The sequence below is a fragment of the Peromyscus californicus genome, unplaced genomic scaffold, assembly GCF_007827085.1.
Source record: "Peromyscus californicus insignis strain IS unplaced genomic scaffold, ASM782708v3 Scaffold_10__1_contigs__length_136768540, whole genome shotgun sequence".
Lineage (NCBI taxonomy): Eukaryota > Metazoa > Chordata > Mammalia > Rodentia > Cricetidae > Peromyscus > Peromyscus californicus.
The window spans coordinates 7,456,304-7,480,525 of record NW_026294391.1 but is presented as its reverse complement, the minus strand read 5'-3'; the positions used below and the strand labels follow the sequence as shown (position 1 = coordinate 7,480,525).

Here is a 24,222-nt window from a genome sequence, read left to right as displayed (position 1 = left end):
CCAAGCTTTGGCTCAGATGAGGCTTTGAACTTACAGATGGGGAGGGAAAAGCATCTTCATGCTAGGGAGAGCTCTTAATTGGAGGATGTTCTATATTCCTCTTCTTAGAGGCAAAATTACAAAAGCAACCACTTTCATTTGTTGAATTTTGTGACATAACTGGCATAAGACTGCCTCAATATTGTCATCCTATTGGAATTGTGGTCAATGGACATGTTTGAAAGTGGTGACTAATTAGGCAGGGCCTAGATGGTTATGTTCCCTTTCCTTTTTTTCCCCCAACTTGACACAGGCTAGATTTATTTGGGAAGGGGAAGCTCAATTGAAAAAATGCCTCCATCAGATTAGCTGTAGGTAAGTCTGTAGGGATTTTCTTGATTAATGATTGATGTGGGAGGGGAGGGCCCAGGCCACATCCCGTGGTCCTGAGTTGTATAAAAAAGCAGACTGAGTTAGCCACGTGACACAAGCCCATAAGCAACACTCCTCCATGGTGTCTGCTTCACTTCCTGCCTCCAAGTTCCTGTGTTGGCTTCCCCCCACTGATGGACTGTAACCTGTAAGGCAAATAAACCCTTTCCCCCACAACTTGCTGATGGTCATGGTATTTTATCACAATAGTCAAAAACTAAGACACCCTTCTTCCCTATCTTGGGGCTCATGTGATCTTCAAAATCTGATTTTTTTTCTTGGCAAATGAAAAGATCTGAAAGTGGTGGCTATGAATTTTGAAGAAATGGTTTGGAATGGTAATTCCCTGCTCTTTTTATGAGGACATCCAGCACTGACAACACAGTCCTTCAGCTGGCAAAATTAGATAAAACTGAGTTATCGGGGCAAAACAACTGGGTTAGAAAACAGGCATTGCTTTGAAATGCTAGCATGTACTCCAGTTAATAGTATTCTCTGACATCTACCTTAAAAGAGCAAGCAAGGGGAGAGTGATGGCATGTGAGGAGAAGGACAAATCCTGAGTGTTTTCTCTCCTACACAGAAGCTAGATTTAAAACAATGACATGCCAGGAAAGCAAAAGGGGGGCTATTAGGAGGAAGGGGACCAGAGGGAGGGAGGAGGAGGGACAAGGATGGGTAATGGAGGAGCAAATGTGAGCAAATTATGTATTATATATGTACAAAAATCTCATACGGAAACCCACTGTTTTGTATACTAGCAAAAAATTAATAAGAAAATAGAAAAAAGGATCAAGCAAGTCAGCAAATGAGAATGAGGTCTAAGCCCAATCACTTAAGAGTAGCAGGAACAGCTCCCAACTGAGCTATACTACACTTAGAAGATGTCATAGAGCTTTTCTGACAGATGTCTAAGATCAGGGTTTTACTGCTTCTTTTGCTAAGTACCATCAGGGTGTCAAAGCGATTTTTGTTTTTGAGATGTTTTGGAATAACCTAAAAGTCTGTGAGACGCAGAATAGGACTGCAATGTATTACTTATTGAAGCTGAGGGCTCTCCCTATCCTTGTGTGACTGATTATTTCCATTATTTCCATACCAAAGAAGCAGCAGTGCATATTGATAGAATCGTATCACAGTATGTAAAAAAAATAATGACAAGGTCCATGAAGTTCACAGAGGTGGCAGAAATGGACCTATACTTTAAACTGCTGGTGAAAACCTGGGCCTTTTGTAAAGGAAGCCGTGAAGACAAACAAGAAGTGAGATTAGCCAAATAAGTGGGAAATACACTGTAAGGTGCAAAGCTTCAAGTATTTAAAGCATTGAATACTTATTTCTATGCCTTGGTACAGAAATTATGGTATAGCTGCTACCTTATCACTTCCTATAATATTGCCACCATTCGCTAGGAATAGGAAACTTTAAAATAACTTAATTTTTCGACAGTATAAAAAGTACAAATTCCTTACCAAGGCATAAAAATAAGTATTCATGCTTTAAAAATAGACAAAGTCAAATACCAGACGCTGTTGGAATGAAGCACATTGCCTTGGAAACGAGGAAGTTAGCAACTGAACAAATACAAAGGAAGAATTCTATTATTAGCAAATGCTTATAACTCAAAAAGGCAGGTGGGAGATTTTATTATATGGTAAGTACGCCATCAGCTGCTGAGAAGATTTGGTGAAGTGCCCAGGGCAGTTCTGGGTGCATATGAAGTGCTACATCTCAGCTGCTATCATTGCTGTTATTCTTATTAACCTGGTACTTGCCTTTGTTTATTTCTTTTTGGTGTTTTTGAGACAGAGCCTCATATAGCCTTGGCTAGTCTGGAGCTTTCTATGTAGATGAGGCTAGCCTCAAACTCATAGAGGTCCTCTTGCCTCAGACTCCCAAGTGCTGGGGTTAAAGGCATCACCACCATGCCTGGCCCTTGGTGTATTTTCTACTGAGTTTCTTCTATAATTTCATTTGATTTGGTAACATTCAACCAGAAAGCCCAGTCTATGTATTTCTGACAACTGCTTACAATCTCCAAGGATTGGAGAGCAACGACTAATAAGCAACCTCCTAGAGTATTCAGTTACCTTGAAAGTAGTACTTTTATTTACTAGTGGTTAATTGACTCTAAGGGAAGCAGAAAAAGATGTATGTACAACTTCTTCCTGTTTCAGAAGGATACTGTGTGCTCTTAGGAGCTGACAGTGCACAGGCAAACAAAGGAAATTCTTCACCGTTTTCACCGCCATGTGCTTTAATTATAGTTTGAAGGATGAGGTTGCGACTCTGAAACTACTTTCCCACATTATGGGCTAGAAAGATGGCTCAGCTGTTACGAGTGAGTAGTGCTGTTGCCGAGAACCTGCACTCAATTCCCAGCTTCCACAGGAGGCTCCTAACAGCCACCTGCAGCTCCAGTGGCTGAGATCTGATGTCTCTGGCCTCCACTGGCACTTGCTCTCTGGTGCACATACCCGCCCCCCGCCCCAAACTCATACATACACATAATTGAAAATCGAACAAATCTTTAAAAATTATAACATTACTGACAAAATGAAAAGAAAATGTTAGTGGCCTCAGTTTGGGAGTATGGTGTTACATAAACTTGTATTTGGTCTTATGTTACCAGGCATGGCACAAAATGAAGCAATTGATTCAGCTGAATAGAAAATACAAGCTTCAGTGACAATGGGAAAAATTCCTCAACATTAAGTGCCTTGACCAGAGACATACATACGCTCACAGTTTCAGATCCTACCAGCTACATGTGTTGGAATATGGCTAGAAACGTAGGAAGAATTGGGACTGTGAAGGGGCTTTCAGCTTACTTATCTCTGAGACTCCTTAGGTCTTTTTTGATCTAGCCCTCCACAATGTCAATAATAGCATTATTTTTTTTTTTAAAATAATGAAATCGGTAATCTGGTAGTTACAAGGCAATGATAACATTTGAGGCTTTCAATGCATAGTAGCTCCAGAATGTGACTGTTTAAGTCATATCAAAATGCCTCTAAACTGGGGCTGAAGAGATGGCTTAGCTCTTCTGGAGGACCTGAGTTTGGGTCCCAGCATCCACACTGGTGGCTCATCACTGCCTGTAACTCTAGCTCCAGGGGATTCAACACCTCTCTGGCCTCTGCAGGCACCTGCATTCACATACACGAAATAAAGTAATAAAAAGACATTCTTTAGAGAAAATACCTCTGAATTGTTATCATGAAACATGGTTGTGATGTTCACATGTCAGTTTACTCTATAATATAAAGACATTTTTCTGCTACATTGGTGGAAATTTAAAACTAGGATAAGAAATGATTTAAAGTACCTGAGTGAAATTTCCATTTGAATGTTATAAATTAAGAAAAAGCTTTAGGAATAAAGGCCTTTTCTTAACTATATAAAAAAGGCCCATAGAAGTCTGCTTCTCATTGAGTTCAACTCATGGTGACTCAAACTTATCCAGACCTCTCTGTGCTCCACAAGACTACTGGGTCCCTGATGTCAACACAGATCTTTGCTATGGTGGGGTGGGTACCTAGGTGACAGTCAGGTGGTGAGCAAAGACACACAGTAGCTTCAAAACAACACCTTTTGGAGTCTTTTAAATCTGAATGGAAAATAAAAACCATAATCCATACCTTATATTTTCCTTTAATAATGCCTTCAAACAATCTTTCCTTGGTTCCGTAGAAAGGCAAACAGCCACTGAGCAGGATGAAAAGGATCACGCCACAGCCCCAGACATCGACAGGCTTTCCGTAAGGCTCTCTCTTGACTACTTCTGGGGCCATAAAGTGAGGTGTTCCAACTCGTCCTAGATTTAAAACAACAACATTATGGAAAACTGGTTTTATAAAATGAAGTTTTTTTTCCTACTTGAAACCTGAAAATAAAAAAGCAATATCGGATGGGCGATGGCCCAGCACTTGGGAGGCAGAGGCAGGGGGGTCTCTGAATTCAAGGGCAGCCTGGTCTACAAAGTGAGTCCCAGGACAGCCAGGGCTATACAGAAAAGTCCAGTCTACAAACAAACAAACAAACAAACAACAACAAAAACCAATATCAGTCTGAATGAAAAATTTACCAATATCAATGTTTTTCTACCACTTTTTTCCCCTTATAAAAGGAATTCATGGGAGGAAAAAATAGTTTATCTGACCACTTTTTGAAAACACTGGTCTAGAACAGGACCCTGGTACTCTTCTCTGAATTCTGCATGTTATAAGTAGGTCTTTTATTTCTTGCTTCTTCAAGGAGTTTAAACGTTCTAATTTAGAGTGGGGGCAGGGGAAGAGTGAGTTGACTGAGCCTGCACCTGTTGGGGAAGAGGTGGAAGGCTCACTTGGATAGGGTCAGGGTCAGGGAGAGGGTATAAGTGAGCAAAAATTTGATGGCAAAACGGTTACTTTTAATTTATTAGGTTGATTGTAGCAGTTCTCAGTGGCTACTGGAGTGGGAATTAGCTCACTCCTAATGTTAACATTTGAAGAGAATTGAGAGCAAACAGACGTCGTACACTAAAGCAAAATCAGGAACTCCCTCCCATGCAATCCTCCTGTGTTTGTTGTTGTTTTTCGAGACAGGGTTCCTCTGTGTAATGACCTTGGCAGCCCTGGAACTCTTTTTTTTTTTTTTTTTTTTTTTTGGTTTTTCGATACAGGGTTTCTCTGTGTAGCTTTGGTGCCTGTCCTGGAACTTGCTCTGTAGACCAGGCTGGCCTCGAACTCACAGAGATCCGCCTGGCTCTGCCTCCCGAGTGCTGGGATTAAAGGCGTGCGCCACCACCGCCTGTCCTGGAACTCTCTTTGTAGACCAGATTGGCCTCGAACTCACTGAGATCTGCCTGCCTCTGCCTCCCAAGTGCTGGGATCAAAGGCATACATACCTGGCTTATAGGAGTTGAGTGTCAAAGTACCATCCGACTCTTGGACTCTCATCTTCTTTAAACAATTTTCCTTTTTCCTCCCTCTGGTACCAGCTGCTTGCACATTATAAGCATCTTTAAGTGAGTACCCTCAAGACAGTCTTTTCCTTTCTGGAGGAGTAAAAGGCTTAAACTCTAGGGAAAGGCCTTCAGGGGCGAGCCACTGCCTACCAGACTTGGCAGCTCTTTTACATTTGGCAGGCCCAGCCCTGCCTTCCTTCCTCTGTCTGTTGGTTTATCCGCCTGTCTCTTCTTATGCTGAATCCAAGATCATCTTTACTTTGAAGATTGCAAAAGACTTTATCTCACTGTGGTCCAGAGCCTAAGAAATCTGTTAGCCCATCTACAGAGAATATATCGCAAAGGCCTGTTTGGTGGTTATCAAACTCAGCTGGGATGGAGAGGGCTAAGGAGCTCCGCTGCAGATCATTCTGGTTTCCCTTCCATTCCTCATAATGGAAGAGATTAAGCTCAGGGCTCCAACAGGGAAAATACTTTCTCTTAAAAGGTACAACAAAAACTCAGTACCGACTACAAGGATCTGACGAGAGAAACAGTTTTTATTTCTGGATTGTCTGATTTGCTTTCTCAAGCAGCATAAAGGAGCTGAAGTATTGGGAGCTGAACTTTCTGGTTCATTGGCAGCTTCCATAAGGCAGAGTCCCAGGATAATAAACATTGTTCTGATGGACAGGGCAGAAGCTGGCAGAAGTAGGGAAAAGCAGGGCTGAGAGCTCAGGGTATCATTTGAAACACTGCTCCCAGGACCCGTCTGGTACCTGCTGAAAAGTTCACATGGTACTTTGACACTCAACTCCTACGACTTCAGGTAGAGTGACTCATTGTGTGTGTGTGGGGGCTTTTTGTAGGGAATAATCCAAAGCACCACAGTTTAAGTCCAGCCATCTATCTAGACTGAAGACTGCCGCCTGCACTATGGAGGAATTAGTGCTCTTTCTTTGGGAGGAGTTTGCTCAGAGATAGCAGAGACTTTTCAATTTCAAGTACATTAGTATGAAAACTTCACCAAACTCCTTGCCTTTGCTACTATTTTCATTTTTTTTTTTTTGTGACCACTTGACTTTTATCACAAAATTCTAAGAACAGGAAACCAATTACCAAACCAAACATAGAACTGTTTGTGAAATACCTCAGATATTTACATAATATTGAAGTGCTAATTTTAATGCAATAATAAACCCTCCCTCAAACTTCAGGGCGGGAGCTGTTCTGGGTAGTTAGGCTTTCAATACTTTAGGATTTGAGTCTTCCTAACACAGCCTTTTCCCTTATCCCTTCTGTAGGCGTTTTACAATTTCCTGACTCCTTTTCTGCAGAGGGTGTCACATCATTCAACCTTTCCGTGGTGACTTGCAGTTGCCATCCTGGCTCTCAACAACAGATGACACTCCCAGGACCCTCACAGGTATGTAAGGATGGCTCTCTGTGATCCAATGGCCTTGCTTTGCTGTCCCCTTGTCACCGTTCCTACACTTTTTGTCACCAGGCTTTCATTTGCTTTCCTCTTACCATGCTTTCTCCAGGCTTGGCAACTCTTCATTTGTTCCTTATAATCTGCTACTGACCAGAAAATGACTAGCCACCAGAGTCTTTCTTTTCAACATTTCCAAAGTGCTAGTCAGGTCCTCAGCACCGTGGTAGGTATAGCAGATATATAGAGGGATGAGCCATGGCTCTCCTACCCCTTACAAATCTCTTGTCTTTCCTGTTATTACATGTCCTTGATCAAATTTTGTAACCCAGATAGTTCTGGTTAGAGGGAAGAGGAGGAATGACAGTTACAATACGCTTTCTTTTTTTTTTATAATTTAATTTAATTTTACATATCAACCACGGATTCCCTTGTTCTCCCCCCTCCTGCCCCCCCACCTTCCCCCCAGCCCACCCCCCATTCCCATCTCCTCCAGGGCAAAGACTCCCCTGGGGATTGAGTTCAACCTGGTAGATTCAGTCCAGGCAGGTCCAGTCCCCTCCTCCCAGGCTGAGCCAAGTGTCCCTGTATAAGCCCCAGGTTTCAAACAGCCAGCTCATGCACTGAGGACAGGTCCCGGTCCCAGTGCCTGGATGCCTCCCAAACAGATCAAGCCAATCAACTGTCTCACCCATTCAGAGGGCCTGATCCAGTTGGGGGCCCCTCAGCCATTGGTTCATAGTTCATGTGTTTCCATTCGTTTGGCCATTTGTCCCTGTGCTTTTTCCAACCTTGGTCTCAACAATTCTCGCTCATACAAACCCTCCTCTTTCTCGCCAATTGGACTCCTGGAGCTCTAAGGCAATAATTGTTCGCTTAGTCTTCAAGCAAAAGACTAAACCTGACAGATAAAATGACAAAAGGCATTCTAGACAGATGGAATGGCAGGTGCAAATTATGAGGGGACACAAATTTATACAATTTTATGAAAGCCAGGAAGAAGTCTTCCTCCTGTGTGTGCATTTAGTTCTCAACAGAAAGGACTATGAATGCGTTTTAAGGATAAACGGTTTTACTATATTGTAATTATTTTCTAGGTTGTATTCAGGGTAAGTGGATTCTCTAAACAGTTGAGTGTTAGATGGGGGAAATGTAATGGAGTTAAGTGGTTTTAGTATGTAGAACATGTAAAGGAGATAATACTTTCTATTTGGAAGCCCAGGTAATTAAACATTCCAATCTACAGGAAAAAAAGCTTTCTGTTCCAAAATTGATAAACATTAGCAAAATTTCAAAAAGTACTTTAAACAACAGGAAAGCTTTTTTTCCCCTAAGGGAAATCATGTATCCCTTTATCTATTCACATTGTGTTTTTAAAGGCATTGCAATATTTAAAATAGTTACTTCAAGACTATATAGAAAGGTTCATTAAGAAATGACAATATTTTGACTACTAGAAGTATTTTAGGACTGGAGATGCAGCTCAGCAGAGTGCCTGCTTAGCATGTACAAGCCCTGAGTTCCACCCCCAGCACCATATTCAAATTTGGTGTGATGGTGCATATCTGTAATCCTAGTGCTCAGGAGGTGGAGTCTGGAAGATCACAAGTTTAAGGTCTTCCTCAATTCCTTATCAAGTTGGAGGCCAGCCTGGGCCACATGAAATCCTGTCTCAAAAGAAAGTTTAAAAAAAGGATTTGAATTCTAGAGCATAGAGAATAGTAATTTTTGAATAGTGGACATGCTGTGAGTTCAAAACTAGGTGAAAAATAAAAATTAGGGGGAGGGTTCATAGACTTCAGGAAAATGGCTGAACATGGAGGCAAACTTAGTGAATCTCCTCCCCCTGCCACCCCATCAAGATTTGTGAAATAACAGAGTCCATGCCACAATGAATATGAACAGAATGCAGATCCGAAGTAACAGACACAAAGTCCTTCAGTACATAACATATAAAAGGAATTTGACTCATTTTCTCTCATTCTCATGTTACTGGAAATGTTTCGCTGGAAAAGTATGTAAGATCAGAAGAACTTAACACAATTTAATTTCAGAGAGGAGTGTGATAGAGAGTGATTCTTAAAATACAACTATAATTGATGCTCATTTTTTTTTCAGAAGATAGTCCATGTCCCTGCTTGAGGCTCTACTCATAATCAAACTGAATGAAATGTCGTGTGTAACAGACAGCTATTTCGATAGTCATGGTTTAGAAAGCGTTTAAATTTAACATAAGCATCTGTTTTGTTTTCTTTTGTAAGATAGTGTCTTGCTATGTTGTCTAGGCTGGTCTCAAACTCAAAGCCACCTTCTTCCCTCAGCCTCCCCAGTGCTGGGATTCACGTGTACATCAGCACACCTGGCTTAACAGAAGTATTCGGAAGGGTGGCAATCTGACTTGAAGACTCCGTGCTAAAGGCTGTGCTTCATGTTGTTATTCTTCAGGAATGCACTGACCATGCTGGCAGGACAGAATGGAGAACTACACAATGTGCGAAACTAAGAGACCGAGGTAAACTCTGGGCAGCATCATGGGCTGGATTCTGTTGAAAAGAATAACTGAAGACCCCCCATACTGGGATCTTAATTAGCATCCACTTCTATACAGCAGTTCCTACTTTGACTTTCTTGTTTTCTACTATGGCACAGGAATTTTAAAAATCATGTTTTGCTTTGGTTAATAAGACAACCAGCCTATATTCTTAGCTATTTGCTCTTCAGAAATGCACAGGCTGGCAACTTCAGCAGGATTCTTTGATATATAGAAAATGGAAAATGGTAGGAAATTTAAACTTAGGCATGCTGTGACCCTAGAAGGTAAACTCATGCATACTAGAAATGACTTTATTTGTCCAGTTGAACTTCCAAAGCGTCTATGCTCCAAACGTTAACGTCTTTGTGCACTGTTCTTACATTGTGCTTCCTTGGGGCTTCTTCTCTGTGAATTGTTAGGGACAGTGGAGAAATCTACATGCACTTTCTGCAGTGCTGGCGCTGGAACCCAGTGCCGCATACACACATGCTAGACAAGTGCTCTGCACCAAACTACAAGCCCAGTCTTTTTTTTTTTTTTGAAACAGGGTTTCTTAGAGTAGTCCTGGCTGTCCTGGAACTCATTTCGTAGACCAGGCTGGCCACCAACTCGGAGATGTGCCTACCTCTGCCTCCTGAGTGATAGAATTAAAGGCGTGCGCCACCATCTCCCAGCCAGAGTCTATTTTTAAGGGACTAAATTTCTAGTTATGACAGCGGAGTTACTAAGTTGAAGACTATCTGATGGTGCTGGGTAGAATGGGGTGTGAAATGCTCAGCCTGGGTTAGTATCTAGTTTGAAATCTGACACCAACTTAAGAGTAAGCAGGTTTTGAAGGGGAAAATAAATATGTTAAAATGGTCTTACCTCCAGCGACCAGTCCAGATTCTCCTAACTGAATAGCTACTCCAAAGCCCCCAAGCTTAACAGGTGCCGAGTTTTCTTTTGAGGCGAGGAGAACACAGTGGGGCTGTCAAACAATCAAACCCAAAGGTAAGAATTAATGGAAAATAATAATTCCATTTACACAAAACTAAATAATACAATATAGCAATACTTAAAAAAATGTTGGAATTGGGTCAGCAAGATGGCTCAGAGGGTAGAGGTACTTACCCAAGTCTATCTCAAAACAAACAAACACCTAAATTAAATGGGATCCATGGACCATATATTGCTGTATTACAGAATATATTTCCCCTTCTAGTTTATTCTCTCCCCTCCCCAATTTTCAAGGTATTTATTTAAGATACTCAGTAATTTCCCCCACAAAAATCCCCTACAGTCTAGTGGTACCCACAGGGTTTATAATTTATGTTTTGTACTTTGCTGTATTTCATAGAGATTCATAGCTAGATCCAGAATCTCGATTAGAGTCAGGTTCAATTTCAGTTTTACGTACTGATACTTCATGTGGTTTAATTGTTATATCTCATCAGTAAGAACATGTCTGGATGCCCTGCTTTAGTTACAGGATTCAGCTGTAGGTTCAGGTGTTATTTGCCTGACCCATCATGAGATGTACTACCAACTGTTGACTTAATGATGTTAGCAGCCTCATTTCATAGATTCATACTTTGGTATCCTAAAAACTTAGAATCTGTAAAAATACTGAAGTAAAATTTACATAGCATGAAATGTGCACATCATAATATACTTTAGTGGGAAAAGATATTTAAATCTACAGGAGGCTCCCAAGCATATAGCTGATCAGTTATTATTGCTTTACTTTTCCAGTAGACAGAGTTTTAAGTGTGTACTTTATAGAAGGGGAAAAATACAAATTCACTCTTTTTTGACTATAAGGTTTTGACTTCTTTGATTTAGCAAGTAATTTTGGTGCCTAATAACAGTGATACAATTATTCATTTGCTCTGTCTATACCAGAGATTCTCAGCCTGTGGGTCATGACCCCCTTGGGGAATCACATATCAGATGTCCTGCAAATCAGATATTTACATCACAATTCATAAAAGTAGCAAAGAAATAATTTTACAGTTGGGGGTCACCACAATGAGGAACTGTATTAAAGGGTCACAGCATTAGGAAAGTTGAGGACCACTGGTCTATACATATAGGTGTTAAAATAATAATACCTACAGAAGCAGCAGCAAGATTAGTAACTATGTATGATTTCTTTGTGATTCTTTTTATCATTAAATTATATAAGATAAGTTCAGTCATAATATTTTTTCACTACTGAGCAAAATAAGAGGCTGTAAGTTCATACTGATACAAATAAATCAGGAAACAAACACATAGGGAGGAGAGGAGAGACCTTTCTCTGGCACAGAACTCAGAGATCCACCTGCCTCTGCCTCCCTAGTGCTGGGATTAAAGGTATGCGCCACCACACTCGGCAGAAATGCCTTTCCGTAAATAAGTAAATATAATATATATAATATATATATAATAAAAAAATATAATGTTGGAATCAGAAAATCACCATCAGCAGTTTTCATGAACATAATTGATCCAGGTAAGAATCTCCAAGGATGCTAACTAGTTGGGCAAAGTTTGAAGAGTGATAGGATATGTATATATTCTCCAAGTACCTCCCTACAACATACTTACTAATTACAAAAGGGGAATAGTAATATTTCAAGGGAGAGGCCTAGAAGAAACCAGCACATTGCTAATAATGGGACTTGGTCTCTGATACGATGCATTGAGAAGTCAGTGACACTCTCATGGTTTGTCCTTGACAAAGAGTGCAATTAGATCTAATCATGGAGAAAAGCCCAAGAGAGTCTAGAAAGTGGCAGGCTTATAGCTCTGGATTCAAGGGTTTCAGTGAAACTAAAGAAATATCACAGATAAATGTGATCTTGTTTTTATTTTTGCTCTAAAGGATACTATTAGGGCAACTGATGAAATTTGTAACAAGGATTGTCAAACATATAATGGTGTCTTTCAATGTAAATTTCCTGATTTTGATTACTGTACCACATAAATATAGCTTTTTTGTTAAGTCTAAATTTATGCCCCGAACCCCCCATCCTATTTTAAAGGCACCTACAATAACTTCTCCATGTGGTTATGCTTTCATTTTGTCATGTAATGAGGTTCATTTAGTTTAATTAGATTTGTACAGCTTGGTGTTTTAATTACACAAAACACGCCTGTACTTCCAAACTCAAAACTGCAAAACAAATAATACTCAGGGAGGTCTAGGTTCTGTCTTCTTTTACTACCCCACACTATCTCCCTCCTCGTTGGTAGGACATAAAAATAAGAAATAAAATACATACAAAATACCTGCATTTCCTGTAATGTGCCCTGAATATATAGAGGAGGTTCCTTTCTAACTGCTTCTATTTTCTTAGGGAAATGAAAAGCAACTAGCAGGTGAGAGTAGGGGAAGGAAATGGGGTTGCTGGCAGTTTGAGAAGGTTGAAGGTGTGAAACACTATTTTTGAAGGAGGATGAACTAGGGCAGTGACTCCCCAATTTTAGCACCAGCATTACCCAGATTGTTGGGCCTCATCCCTTGATTTCCTGGCTGTTGGGTCTGGATGAGGTTTAGAGTGTACATCTGTTACAAGCTTCTGAATTATTAATGCTACTGGTCTGGAAGTCATCCTTTGAGAATGCCTGGACTAAGGACATTGAGATTCACATTAAGGAGCACTGGCAGTCCAGGGGTCCACTTAAGATTTGATAGCCAATCTGAAGCCAGACCACTGTGTAGGATTCGTGTGCTTGTACCCAGCAGTCCTCATCTTCACTGGGGAGGTTCAGGCCTGGAGGAGGTGATGAGCTAAACTTCACTAGGGTTGGGTTTCACATAAAGAGGGGATGGTGACAAGCATTAAGTTCAGAATGAACAGGACAGGCTCATATAAAGAACTGGAAGATAATACTCAAATTTGATGGCAACCTTGCTGACTGACATTGAGGAGAAAATGAGGCTACAATATGAGAACACTAAAGTTTAAAAACAGGTGTGGGACAACATACAATACAGAAATAGTGTTTATATTGTATTTTAGGAGATAAAAAGAACTTTATGACTCATTTAGTCATGAAAAATCCTGCCAGGATTTTGAAGAGATATTTGCATATATATGTTTGTTGCAGCAGTATTCAGAATGGCCAATAAGTGGAGACAACCTATATGCCCACTGAAAGATAAGTGAATAAAGAAAATGAAATATAGCCAACCAATGGAATATACAACCTTAAGTATGAAGGAAAATTACGTTACACGCTATAGCATGGATGAACCTCAAGGATAATAGGCTAAGTAAAATAAACCAGTCACAAAAGGTTTATGTGTATGATTCTACTCAATGTCACAGAATCAAAGTTGCTAATGTTGAGACTAGGGGGAGAGAAAATAAGTACACAGTGGCTTGGAGTTCTAAGTTTGCAACATGATGATGTAAGTACACTTAGCACCACTGAACGATACACTCAAAACTAGTTACGTGGTAAATTCAGTGGTATGTGTCACTTACCACAGTAAGAAAAAAAAATACTGCCAAACAAATACAGTAAGCATCTTCTTTCTCAGAGATTCTCAGGGGGAAGTAAGAGTTTTAAAGTATTTTTATTCTAGCAATGTAAAATTGTTGTCTTGTGTATTAGATTCTTAACAAACTAAAAGCTCTGGAGAATATGATGTTCAGAAGAACATGCCCAAAAATACTTAAATGGTAGATGAAGCCCAATGAGTTAAACACTATTTAAACAAAGCTGCAGAATGACGATTATGCTCTAAACAACCAGCAAAAGGGGAAATGACACTTTAGCGCAGGGCAGCAGCTACACAGACCAATTGATGGTGGTTAAATAGTGGACTGGGACCAGAATGGAGGCTGCAGAGCCTCGGCGCATCTTCCTGGAGCTAGGAGAGACTGCTCCAGTTAACTTGGGTAAGTTTCTTGTTGTCATGAGGAGAGAATAGCACTGCAAACCCCACCTAGTCCTCAAGTTTTAAGGCTGTTTTATGAAATAAATCCAGGGTCTTAAAGGAAGACACGAAAGTATACTAAAATAAAATGTAGAGACCAAATAAAACTTCAGCAAAACTGAAGAGTAAAAAAGTTACCACCAATGGTAGTATAATTCAGGGCAGAAAGACCATTTTATGCCAGAAGCAACTTCCAGAATGAATTCCGAGGAGACAGAAATTCTAAAATCCATGTAGCAGATCACTCCTCATTTCTTAGGAAAAGGGAATCTGCTCATTTCTGCTTGTACTGGATAGCTTGTTGGCAGTTCAGATGACCCAAGCACTCCCTAGTTTAAGCTAGAAGGGACACATAGAGAAGAAGTTCAGCTTGGAGCTGTTGCTCAGAGTGGGGTCTTTTCACAGCTTCAAAAGGAGCCCCGGGGCTGTCACACTGAGAAAAGAAGGAAGGGGAAAAACAACTGCACCACATGTGAATATAAAGAAGAGTCGAGAACTCAGCAATTGCACCATCACCGGATGGAAGAGCCCAGCTGTCAGAGCCTACTCTAAGGAGCTTTGCCTTTACTCCTTGTACTTCACGAAAGCCTCAACTGTAAGTATCCTCTGGGACTTTTAAACTGCATACACGAACCCTTGTATAGTTAAAACCTGATTAGCTGAACACTCAAAGTGAAGCTCAGTGTATGCTGACAATGCTATTCTGATGTTAGCAAATCTTTGCTGTTTAGAGCCACTGAGTAAACTGCTCGGACAACACCTCCTCTTGGTTTGCAAACAAGGTTCTGTCGTTTTGGATAGGATATTTAATAACAATATAGTCATATCATTTATATGACATTGTATAGTGTCACAATGATTTATAGCTGTACTTGAATCAAATATTTTTTATTATATTATTACTATCTTATGGAACTTACCAGACCAATTAAAATTTAAGTTTTGTGTTTCGGAATAAATAAAGAAAAGAAAAAGAAACCACAATGTACTTTTCAAAAATAATTAATTCAAACAACTAAAATTAAAAGTGGACAGTTAAGTTTATAACAAAACTAAATATATTGCTAATCTCATTATTTCCCAAGTAACATGCTTTCAATTGTTGTTCTGTATGCAGCAATTACTGCAACAGCATGGCCTGAATATATTCAGTCATTATTATCAGCCTATTATCAAATAGGTATGTATTTCAACACATGATATTGATAGAAACAACACCTAAATTGTATTTTAAAAGCTATTTTCACCAGGTGGTGGTGGCACACGCCTTTAATCCCAGCACTTGGAAGGCAGAGCCAGGCGGATCTCTGTGAGTTTGAGGCCAGCCTGGTCTACAAAGCGAGTTCCAGGAAAGGCGCAAAGCTACAGAGAAACCCTGTCTCGAAAAACCAAAAAAAAAAAAAAAAAAAAAAAGCTATTTTCTTGGTTGTAGCCACTGAAGAAAAACTGGGAGAGATAGAATGGTGGCACTCGGGGGTATAAGTGCTCACACAGGGTTGCAAACATAAGAACGGGATTTGTTGAGAAACAAACACTACCTGCTATTAGAAAATGAATGCAACTACTGTATGAGTTACAAGTCAGGTCCACTATGTGAACAGAGCATATTCATTTTTTATTGTCTTCTCTGGAAAATTCTTAACAAATCAAACAAGTAGCCTTTGAAATATGAATAAACATCATTAATTCTTAAAATTTGAACTAATTCCTAATTCTAATTAGTGAAAGTTGGGGGGGCATGGTGGCTCACAGCTTTAATCTCAGCACTCAGGAGGCAGACGCAGGCAGAACTCTGTGAGTTCGAGGCCAGCCTGGTCTACAGAGTGAGTTCCAGGACAGCTAGGGCTACACAGAGAAAACCTGTCTTGAAAAACTAAAACATTTTTATAATGATGATGACAATGATGATAATAATAATAATAACAGTGAGTGAACAACACCAACATACCAGCTGATGTATAGCTAACTTAATTACTTTTTTACTTTTGCAGTATTGGAGATTGAACTCCAAGGGCTTTGTGCTTGTTAAGCAACTGCTCTACCATTTAGATGTGCTCCTGATCCTCTTTCAACTTGCTCTTTTGAGGTAGGGTCTCACTAAGTTAGACAGTATTGCTGTGAACTTGTGATTCTCTTGCCTGAGACTCCCAAGGAGCTGTAATTACAGACATACATGAGCCATAAAGCCCAGCGCCCGTGGCTGTTGAACATACTGCTTTTGCTTTATTCTCCTTCAACTTGACACTAACACAGTTCAAAAGACTTATTATTTTGTCTAACCATTATTAATTAATTAATTAATTATATTTGCATATTAGAATTGAGGAAATGGTTTCAGGATATGTTCTTTGTGCTATTATCTTCCTAGAAACAGCTTGATTATTGTTCTTTGACCTAGAAATAATTCTGAAAATTCTGATCAATGATTTGATTCTGTGAAATCTGGATTTATTTACATACTGTTATAGACCTAGCAAATGGAAAGATTAATAACTCTTTCAAAGGAGCAAAGCTAGATAGTACAATCTTTTCCTAAAACAACCAAGGTAGATAGTGGGAAAGGAATCATGCCAAACTACTATTGACTGATAGAATTCAACATTAATAAGGAAATGGTGATCAGCTATGATAGGAGTGAGGTTTGCTGAGGAGGTCCAGGGGTTATCAGAATTAGAGCTGAGTCCCAACTTGGGCACTGAAGAGCTCTGAGGTTATGGGTAAAGAGCCTACCTATGGCTTTTTCGTTACCTCACATAAAAAGACTATATAAAAGAAATTATATAATGTGTTCAAACAGTATCTGGATCACAGCAAGGGCTAAATAATGATTAATTAGTCATTTGACCATTTAGTTCAATTCAATTTTGACTCTACACACTGGACACCTCCCAAGAACTTTTAAAAGAAACCAGTGTACAAAATGCACTCCAGATAAACTATACAGGGTATAGTCTGGGAAGAAGCCAGACATTGGTGTCTTTAAAAAGCCTTCAAGGGGATGCTCATCCACAGATTTGAGAACTACTGAGAATCCCTCCTACAGAGTGGTACAGCTTCGAATTTCTAGTGCTGGGACTGTTAATACCTTCCAAGCTGGACTGTTTCATTCTACAAAAGCATTTACTCCCCAAGAGGCAATAGCTGTCCCTGCACTTTCTGTCACTGCTAAGAAAGGGAGACCCTCTTCTCCATGGCCTTGCGAAACACTCTCATCTATAGGTTAATGTGCCTATTTCTTTCAACTTATCCCTACGACATAATTTGAATCCCACTTCTCCCTGTTTGGTGCATGGTCTTTCTTAAGCATATCACTGAGGATGATTAAAAATTGATATTACAGGGGAGACTATCAGCCTGGGACAGAATCCAGGTCAACAGTAACTATTTTCATTTAAAACACTACAGATTTGTGAGTTAAACCAAGGATGGGGTTAGTTTTTGCTGCGGCTATAATCTATTGCTGACACAGCACAGGGAATGGTGTTTTTGTTCATTCAGTACTTGTACTTTTAACACTTTATGTCTACTTCTCACAAATTCCCTCTTTCATTCAGTAATATCTAGTGTGCTAAGCACCTGGACACAGAAGCAAACAAAACCAGACTTGAGTCTTGATCCTAATGGGGTTTAAAATATATCAGGAAGAAAAACTACTTATGGATGAGTATTCCAAGTCACTTCAGCTTCCTGAACTGTCACTCATATCACCTGAGTCTCAGCATCCTCTTGCCTATGGAGAGGATGTCTCTACCTAAGCCTCAGTGCTGCCTGTATAACCACACAACACAGGTTTCTTGCCCTCTTCCTGGCAAGGCATGTTGCATTATCAGCAACCTGCTACCCTTCCTAGATTGTCTCTTCATTTTAAGATGTTGGATCACAAGAAACATGCCTGCATGTTTCTACATTGTGAAATCTGTCTTCTTGCATCTGAGACACAGCACAGCCAGGCCTCAGTTCTTCCTTCATTCCTTCCTCCCAGTCCTTCTCTGTTTTTCCCTGCATGGTCCTAAATTGTGGAGACAGTTCTCAAGATGGCTTGACAGAACTTCCTCCTCACCAGCCACTTCCTCTTCCTTGGAACCAACTCCTTCGCTCTGTCAAAATTTAAAGCTGAATGCTACTTTCTATTAAAAGCCTGCACTTAACCAAAAATGTAATTTTAAGAGAGGCTACATTCTTCCAAATATTTTTCTCTCTCTATAACATCAAATCAAGAACTAACTAAGCAAAGACAAATGCTGCATGTTTCTTCTCATGGAAAGAATGTAGAAGCCATAAAAGCAGGAGGATGATGTGAGAGAAGAATGGGTCTAAGGAAGGGAACGGTGAGGTGAAGAAAAACAAGGACTGCATATTCTCTTTCATGTAGATTATAGAGTTACATATCTATTTGCCTATTTACTTATCGATCCGTAGGACAATAAAGCAGAGGGGTCCTACTGAGGGAGGGAAGCAAGGGGGAGTGGTGGGGGTGACTATGAGCAAAGTACGACGACAGACATACAGAAAATGTCATAGTTAGTGAAGCACATTCTGGATACTAACAAAAATGCTTGATTTAAAAAAGGAAGCAAAAATTGAAAAAATTATGGTGGTGTGATGTGCTCAATGGTAGAATATTCGCCTAGTATGTGTAAAGCTCTAGGTTCAATCCTCAGTACCATAAAACCATGACAACAAGAAGAAATTAATTATCATAATTAAGATCTACTCTTTATAGCTGGGCAGTGGTGCTATATGCGTTTAATCCCAGCACTCAGGAGGCAGAGGCAGGTAGATCTCTGAGTTCAAGAACAGCCTGGTCTAGAGTTCCAGGACAACCAGGGCTACACAGAGAAACCCTGTCTCAACCAAACCAAACCAAACCAAACCAAACCAAACCAAACCAAACCAAACCAAACCATCAAACTACTCTTTAGTACTGCATTTAGGGCTTGAACACACTCCTCTAAAAATGCTTACTGAGAACAGGGTCTCTTTCTTAATATGGTTAATATCCAATGTTGTTAATATTGGTCTTAATATCCAAGCAGTACTTACAAGAATGTGAAATGTTCAGATTGATCATTAGGTACCTAGTTTATTTTTCCTGAGACAGGGTTTCTCTGTGTAGCCCTGGCTGTCTTGGAACTCACTCTGTAGACCAGGCTGGCCTCAAACTCGCTGAAATTCACCTGCCTCTGTCTTCCGAGTGCTGAGATTAAAGGTGTGTGCCTGGCAAGGCACCTAGTTTTTTTTTTTCCAGTGTTGGGAACTGAACCAGGGATGCATACATACTAGACTAGTGTTCTATCACTGAGCTACAAGACCTAGGCTTGAAGCAACCTATTTTAAACACTTACTATGTATCAGGGTTAAGTGTTTCACATAAAAGCTTTGCATTTTTACAAACGAGAACAGAGGCTTAAAAAAGGTCATTTGTCCTTGATTATGAAGTTAGGTATGATTTTGAAAGTCCTGCTTTGAAGTATGTAATTTTCACTACATCCATGTATGTATGTATGTATGTATGTATGTATGTATGTGTGACACAAATGTGCCATCGCACACATCTGTAGGTCAGAGAACAACTTGTGGAGTCAGTTCTCTCCTTCTACCAAGTAGGTCCTGGGGATCAGGTTTAGGTAATTAGGCTTGGCAGAACATACCTTTACCCCACTAAGCCATCTCATCTGCCCTCTGCTATAAAGTCTTTATGTTACATCTATGAGGGGCCTTTACAGAAAACCAGGGCCGTTACTATAAGAAAGGAATGTGAGGAGACCTGCTTGAATTCGCCCTGCATATAATTAGGTCCCAACTGTCAAATGCCTGAGAATTGTCCAATAGCAAGTAGCACTGGGACCAAGTAGAATCGATAGATATACTTAGAAGGTTCTGGTGACAATCTCAAATGATATAATCCAGGGCATAATTAAAGTTTAATTAGTTAACTTCTCATAACCTTGGGCTCCATGTACTGCTTCCCATTTATATTACTGCCCTATGCTTCAAGGGTGGGAGTGGTTTATTGGCTGCTGTCTGGTCTAGTTTTATATGATCACTGTATTCTCCTGTGAAGGGCTATAGGAGTCTGTGAAAGGAGGCAGGTACCAGCCTTGGTCTGTTTTGGTAACTGTATATTTCCATAGATAAGTAATTTTTTTTTTTGGTTTTTTCGAGACAGGGTTTCTCTGTGTAGCTTTGCGCCTTTCCTAGGACTCACTTGGTAGCCCAGGCTGGCCTCGAACTCACAGAGATCCGCCTGGCTCTGCCTCCCGAGTGCTGGGATTAAAGGCGTGCGCCACCACCGCCCGGCCCAAGTAATTTTAATACTCCTATCTTGGTCTTAGGTAAAGGAAGAAATTTAGGATCTTCTTTTCTAGCCTCACTGTGGAAAGAGAGATCACTACAGCTTATCCAATATACACCATGTGGCAATGTATGTCAAAATGAATGGATGCTAACTGTAAGGGGAAGGGGCAGGACAGGAAGCATTTTTGAAGCTGAACAGGGTCAGCATGGGACCTAGCTCACCCATGGCAATAAGCACCTTTAGGGGAAATTGATTTTCATCCTTGAAAAATATGAGCTGCTGTTTCTTTGTACTATCTCTATTCCCATAACAATATTGCTAAGAAATGATGCTCATATGGTTCAATTATTCAGTTTTATATAATAAATGAAATGAACTCTGTACGTGTGTTATAGCAACAGAGAAGGTTAGAGAGATCCTACTGTATTTACTGTTGTTTTGTGATGCAAAACATTGTGATACACACATTGTGTAGATAGCCAAAGGGTCCCAAATAAGGTCTGAAATGAAATCCTTATTTATGCTTTGTGTTAAAGTAGCTGTTACTATTACAGCAACTGACTCAATGTTTGGCATTCTTTTGTAGGAAAATATGAAGAAATAAAGAAGTACACACGAAGAACATGTCATTTAGTACTCTGTTCTGATAGCTACAGAAGACACTGAGAAGTCCCTGTAACGATGACGACTACTTCAGCTGACAGCTGGCCCTGCTCCTCCTATGGAATGCACTTTATAACTAATTACAGTGACCAAGCCTCACAAAATTTCTCAGGAGTGCCAAATGTTACTAGCTGTCCAATGGATGAAAAGCTACTATCTACGGTGTTAACAACCTTCTACTCTGTTATTTTCATCGTGGGACTGGTTGGGAACATCATTGCCCTCTATGTATTTCTGGGCATCCACCGCAAAAGAAATTCCATTCAAATTTATCTACTTAATGTGGCCATTGCAGACCTTCTACTCATTTTCTGCCTCCCTTTCCGCATAATGTATCACATCAACCAAAATAAGTGGACACTAGGTGTGATTCTTTGCAAGGTTGTGGGGACACTATTTTACATGAACATGTACATTAGCATTATTTTGCTTGGGTTTATCAGTTTGGATCGCTATGTAAAAATTAATCGGTCTATACAACAAAGGAGGGCAATAACCACCAAGCAGAGTATTTATGTTTGCTGTATAGTATGGACAGTTGCTCTTGCTGGATTTTTAACTATGATCATTTTGACGCTGAAGAAAGGAGGGCACAATTCCACAATGTGTTTCCATTACAGAGATAGGCATAATGCAAAGGGAGAAGCAATTTTTAACTATGTTCTTGTGGTAATGTTCTGGCTTATTTTCCTATTGATAATCCTCTCCTATATGAAGATTGGCAAGAATCTACTTAGGATTTCTAAAAGGAGGTCAAAATTTCCTAATTCTGGCAAATATGCCACAACAGCCCGGAACTCCTTTATCGTACTCATCATTTTTACTATATGTTTTGTGCCTTACCATGCCTTTCGATTCATCTACATTTCTTCACAGCTAAACGTGTCTTCTTGCTACTGGAAGGAAATTGTTCACAAAACCAATGAGATCATGCTGGTTCTCTCCTCTTTCAACAGCTGCTTAGATCCAGTCATGTATTTCCTGATGTCCAGTAATATTCGCAAAATCATGTGTCAACTTCTTTTTAGGAGATTTCAGAGCGAAGCAAGCAGGAGTGAGAGCACTTCAGAATTTAAGCCAGGATATTCCCTGCATGACCTATCTGTGGCAGCCAAAATGCAGTGCAATACTAAGGGTATCTGAGGCAAATGTACTAAATGAAACGACAGACGTAAGCCAGATTCTTCATTCCTTGAGATCAGTAAAATTATGGAACAAAGCCCTAGAATGTCCCAAACCCTGATCTTTAGAAGTGATCTTTCACTTGCTTACATTATAAAATAGTTCCAGGCAAAGAGAAAAGCTTACATTTGTCCCTAGATTTTAGAACTATATGTAGAATCTTCTCAGAATATAATGTTAAGCTAACACTTTTAACAACATTTATAAAGTTAAGTGAAGTTCATGGATTTAATAACAAAATGAATGAAGTGTCATTGTTTTTCAAGTCACTAAAGAGTTAATAAAAATTAGGCACTTGATACTAATTTTAAATATGTTTAAAATAAAGCATTTCTGTGTTGAAATGTCAAAAAACCACGTTTGTTACTTCAAAAGTGAATATTTGCTGTATTCATTTATGTTTAAATCTCTGCTAACAAATGAATTAATAAAATTCTAATAAAAGTGAGACCACCCACTATCACTGCTTAGATAAAAATGGGAAGAATTTAAATACTAAATACATAAGCTAAGAATTTGATAGCCTAGCTAAAGGGACTGACTTAAAGCGAATTCATAAATTATTCATCCACCTCACACTCTGATAGAGGAAGAGGGTGCGCATGTGATGATGTGGCCCAGCAAATATAAGGTACAGCTCTTACAGAAGCATGCAAATACATACACAGGAACATATATACAATGATGTTCAGTTGTCATAACTGGGAACAATTAAGGATGTATCAGGAAAAGCATGAAGATGTAAACTGTGGTTTATTTACTACATGAAGTACCTTTAACACTTCAATGCAATAAAGTACACATACATGCATCAAACATGGGGATATCGCTGGAGAAATGTCAGAATCCTGGCTCCTCTTCCAGAAGACCTGTTTAATTCCCAGCACCCACATGGTAGCTCACCACCATCTGAAACTCAGGTTTGTGGGAATCTAACACCCTCTCCTGGCTTCCTGGGACAATGTACAAATGTGATGCACAGACATACATGCAAGCAAAACACCCATACACATAAAAAATAGTACTGAGTGAAAAAATAGTATTGAGTGAGAAAGAAAACCATATATAAGAGTAAATAATTTATGTGAAATCTTAAAACACTATCATTTTCTTTATGTACACATAATAAAAATTCAAAGCATGTATGATAATATACAACATCCATACCAATTTAAACTTAATGGTCACAGGTGAAGAATTTTGACATAAACATAGTAAGAGCTTAATGTGTATTAAACCCAGGTGCCTAAGTGTCACTTTGATAAACTTCTGAGTAAGAAATGTACAAGACTTTGTACATCTGCAGGTTAAAATTGAAAGGAGCAAACTGAAAACCTTATGTATGTTCAAAAACAAATAGCTTGGCAAGTCAGAAATCAGTAAATATTTCCAAGTAGTTCAATGAACAAAGGAAGAAAAGATAGATGAACAAAGAGGACGACGACGAGGAAAAGATGTTTAAAAGAAAAAAATGGGCATGCTTGGCCTTTTTCCAGTCATAGAGTGGAAGGAACACTGTACATTGCAATCTAGAGAGGAGGTATCTTTAGAGAAACTGCAAAAATTTGGCCAGTGTCTACCTTTTTTTTTTTTTTTTGCTGTACACAGAACCAGAATGCCATTGTCTGAATATGTAACAGGCCGTCATGACAAACTCCAAGAATCTATGGTATGTTTCTATCCCAGAATGTGGATTTTTTTTTTAAAAGTCCGGATGCTTCTGCAGTCTTCCAACAGAGCTATTTTGGCACCTAGATGATAATGACAATGATTACTACAGTTTTTTGTTTTGTTTTATTTTATTTTATTTTATTTTTTTGAGACGGAGTCTCACTATGTGGCCCTGGCTGTCCTGGAACTCACT

At 39.6% G+C, this 24,222-nt stretch overlaps 2 protein-coding genes across 21 annotated transcripts in view; one reads left to right on the top strand and one right to left on the bottom strand.

Annotated features, from left to right (window-relative positions):
- The window catches only part of Cask (calcium/calmodulin dependent serine protein kinase), a 334,225-nt gene that overhangs the window by 106,444 nt on the left and 203,559 nt on the right, over positions 1-24,222 (bottom strand). For all 15 annotated transcript variants that reach the window (XM_052737240.1, XM_052737152.1, XM_052736894.1 and 12 more), the window contains exons 6-7: positions 10,171-10,273; positions 4,053-4,228 (exon numbers count right to left, since the gene is read on the bottom strand). In XM_052737240.1, coding sequence (XP_052593200.1) covers positions 4,053-4,228; positions 10,171-10,273 — 279 coding nt within the window. The remainder of the gene's footprint in view (positions 1-4,052; positions 4,229-10,170; positions 10,274-24,222) is intronic.
- Positions 6,226-22,806, top strand: Gpr34 (G protein-coupled receptor 34). 6 transcript variants are annotated; one of them, XM_052738279.1, is made up of 5 exons: positions 6,226-6,764; positions 9,092-9,282; positions 14,621-14,810; positions 16,207-16,301; positions 21,100-21,127. In XM_052738279.1, the coding sequence occupies exons 2-5, from the start codon at positions 9,245-9,247 to the stop codon at positions 21,107-21,109; spliced, it is 333 nt and encodes a 110-aa protein (XP_052594239.1). In that variant the 5' UTR covers positions 6,226-6,764; positions 9,092-9,244; the 3' UTR covers positions 21,110-21,127. The 6 variants fall into 6 exon arrangements, with proteins under 6 accessions (XP_052594239.1, XP_052594097.1, XP_052594112.1 ...); XM_052738152.1 differs by lacking the exons at positions 6,226-6,764; positions 9,092-9,282 and adding exons at positions 14,046-14,177; positions 15,333-15,395 and having other exon boundaries at positions 21,100-22,806; XM_052738195.1 differs by lacking the exons at positions 6,226-6,764; positions 9,092-9,282 and adding an exon at positions 14,046-14,177 and having other exon boundaries at positions 21,100-22,806.

Excerpts from the sequence above, each read along its gene's own strand:
- Gpr34 (XM_052738137.1), top strand. The coding sequence starts at position 21,195 with ATGACGACTACTTCAGCTGACAGCTGGCCCTGCTCCTCCTATGGAATG.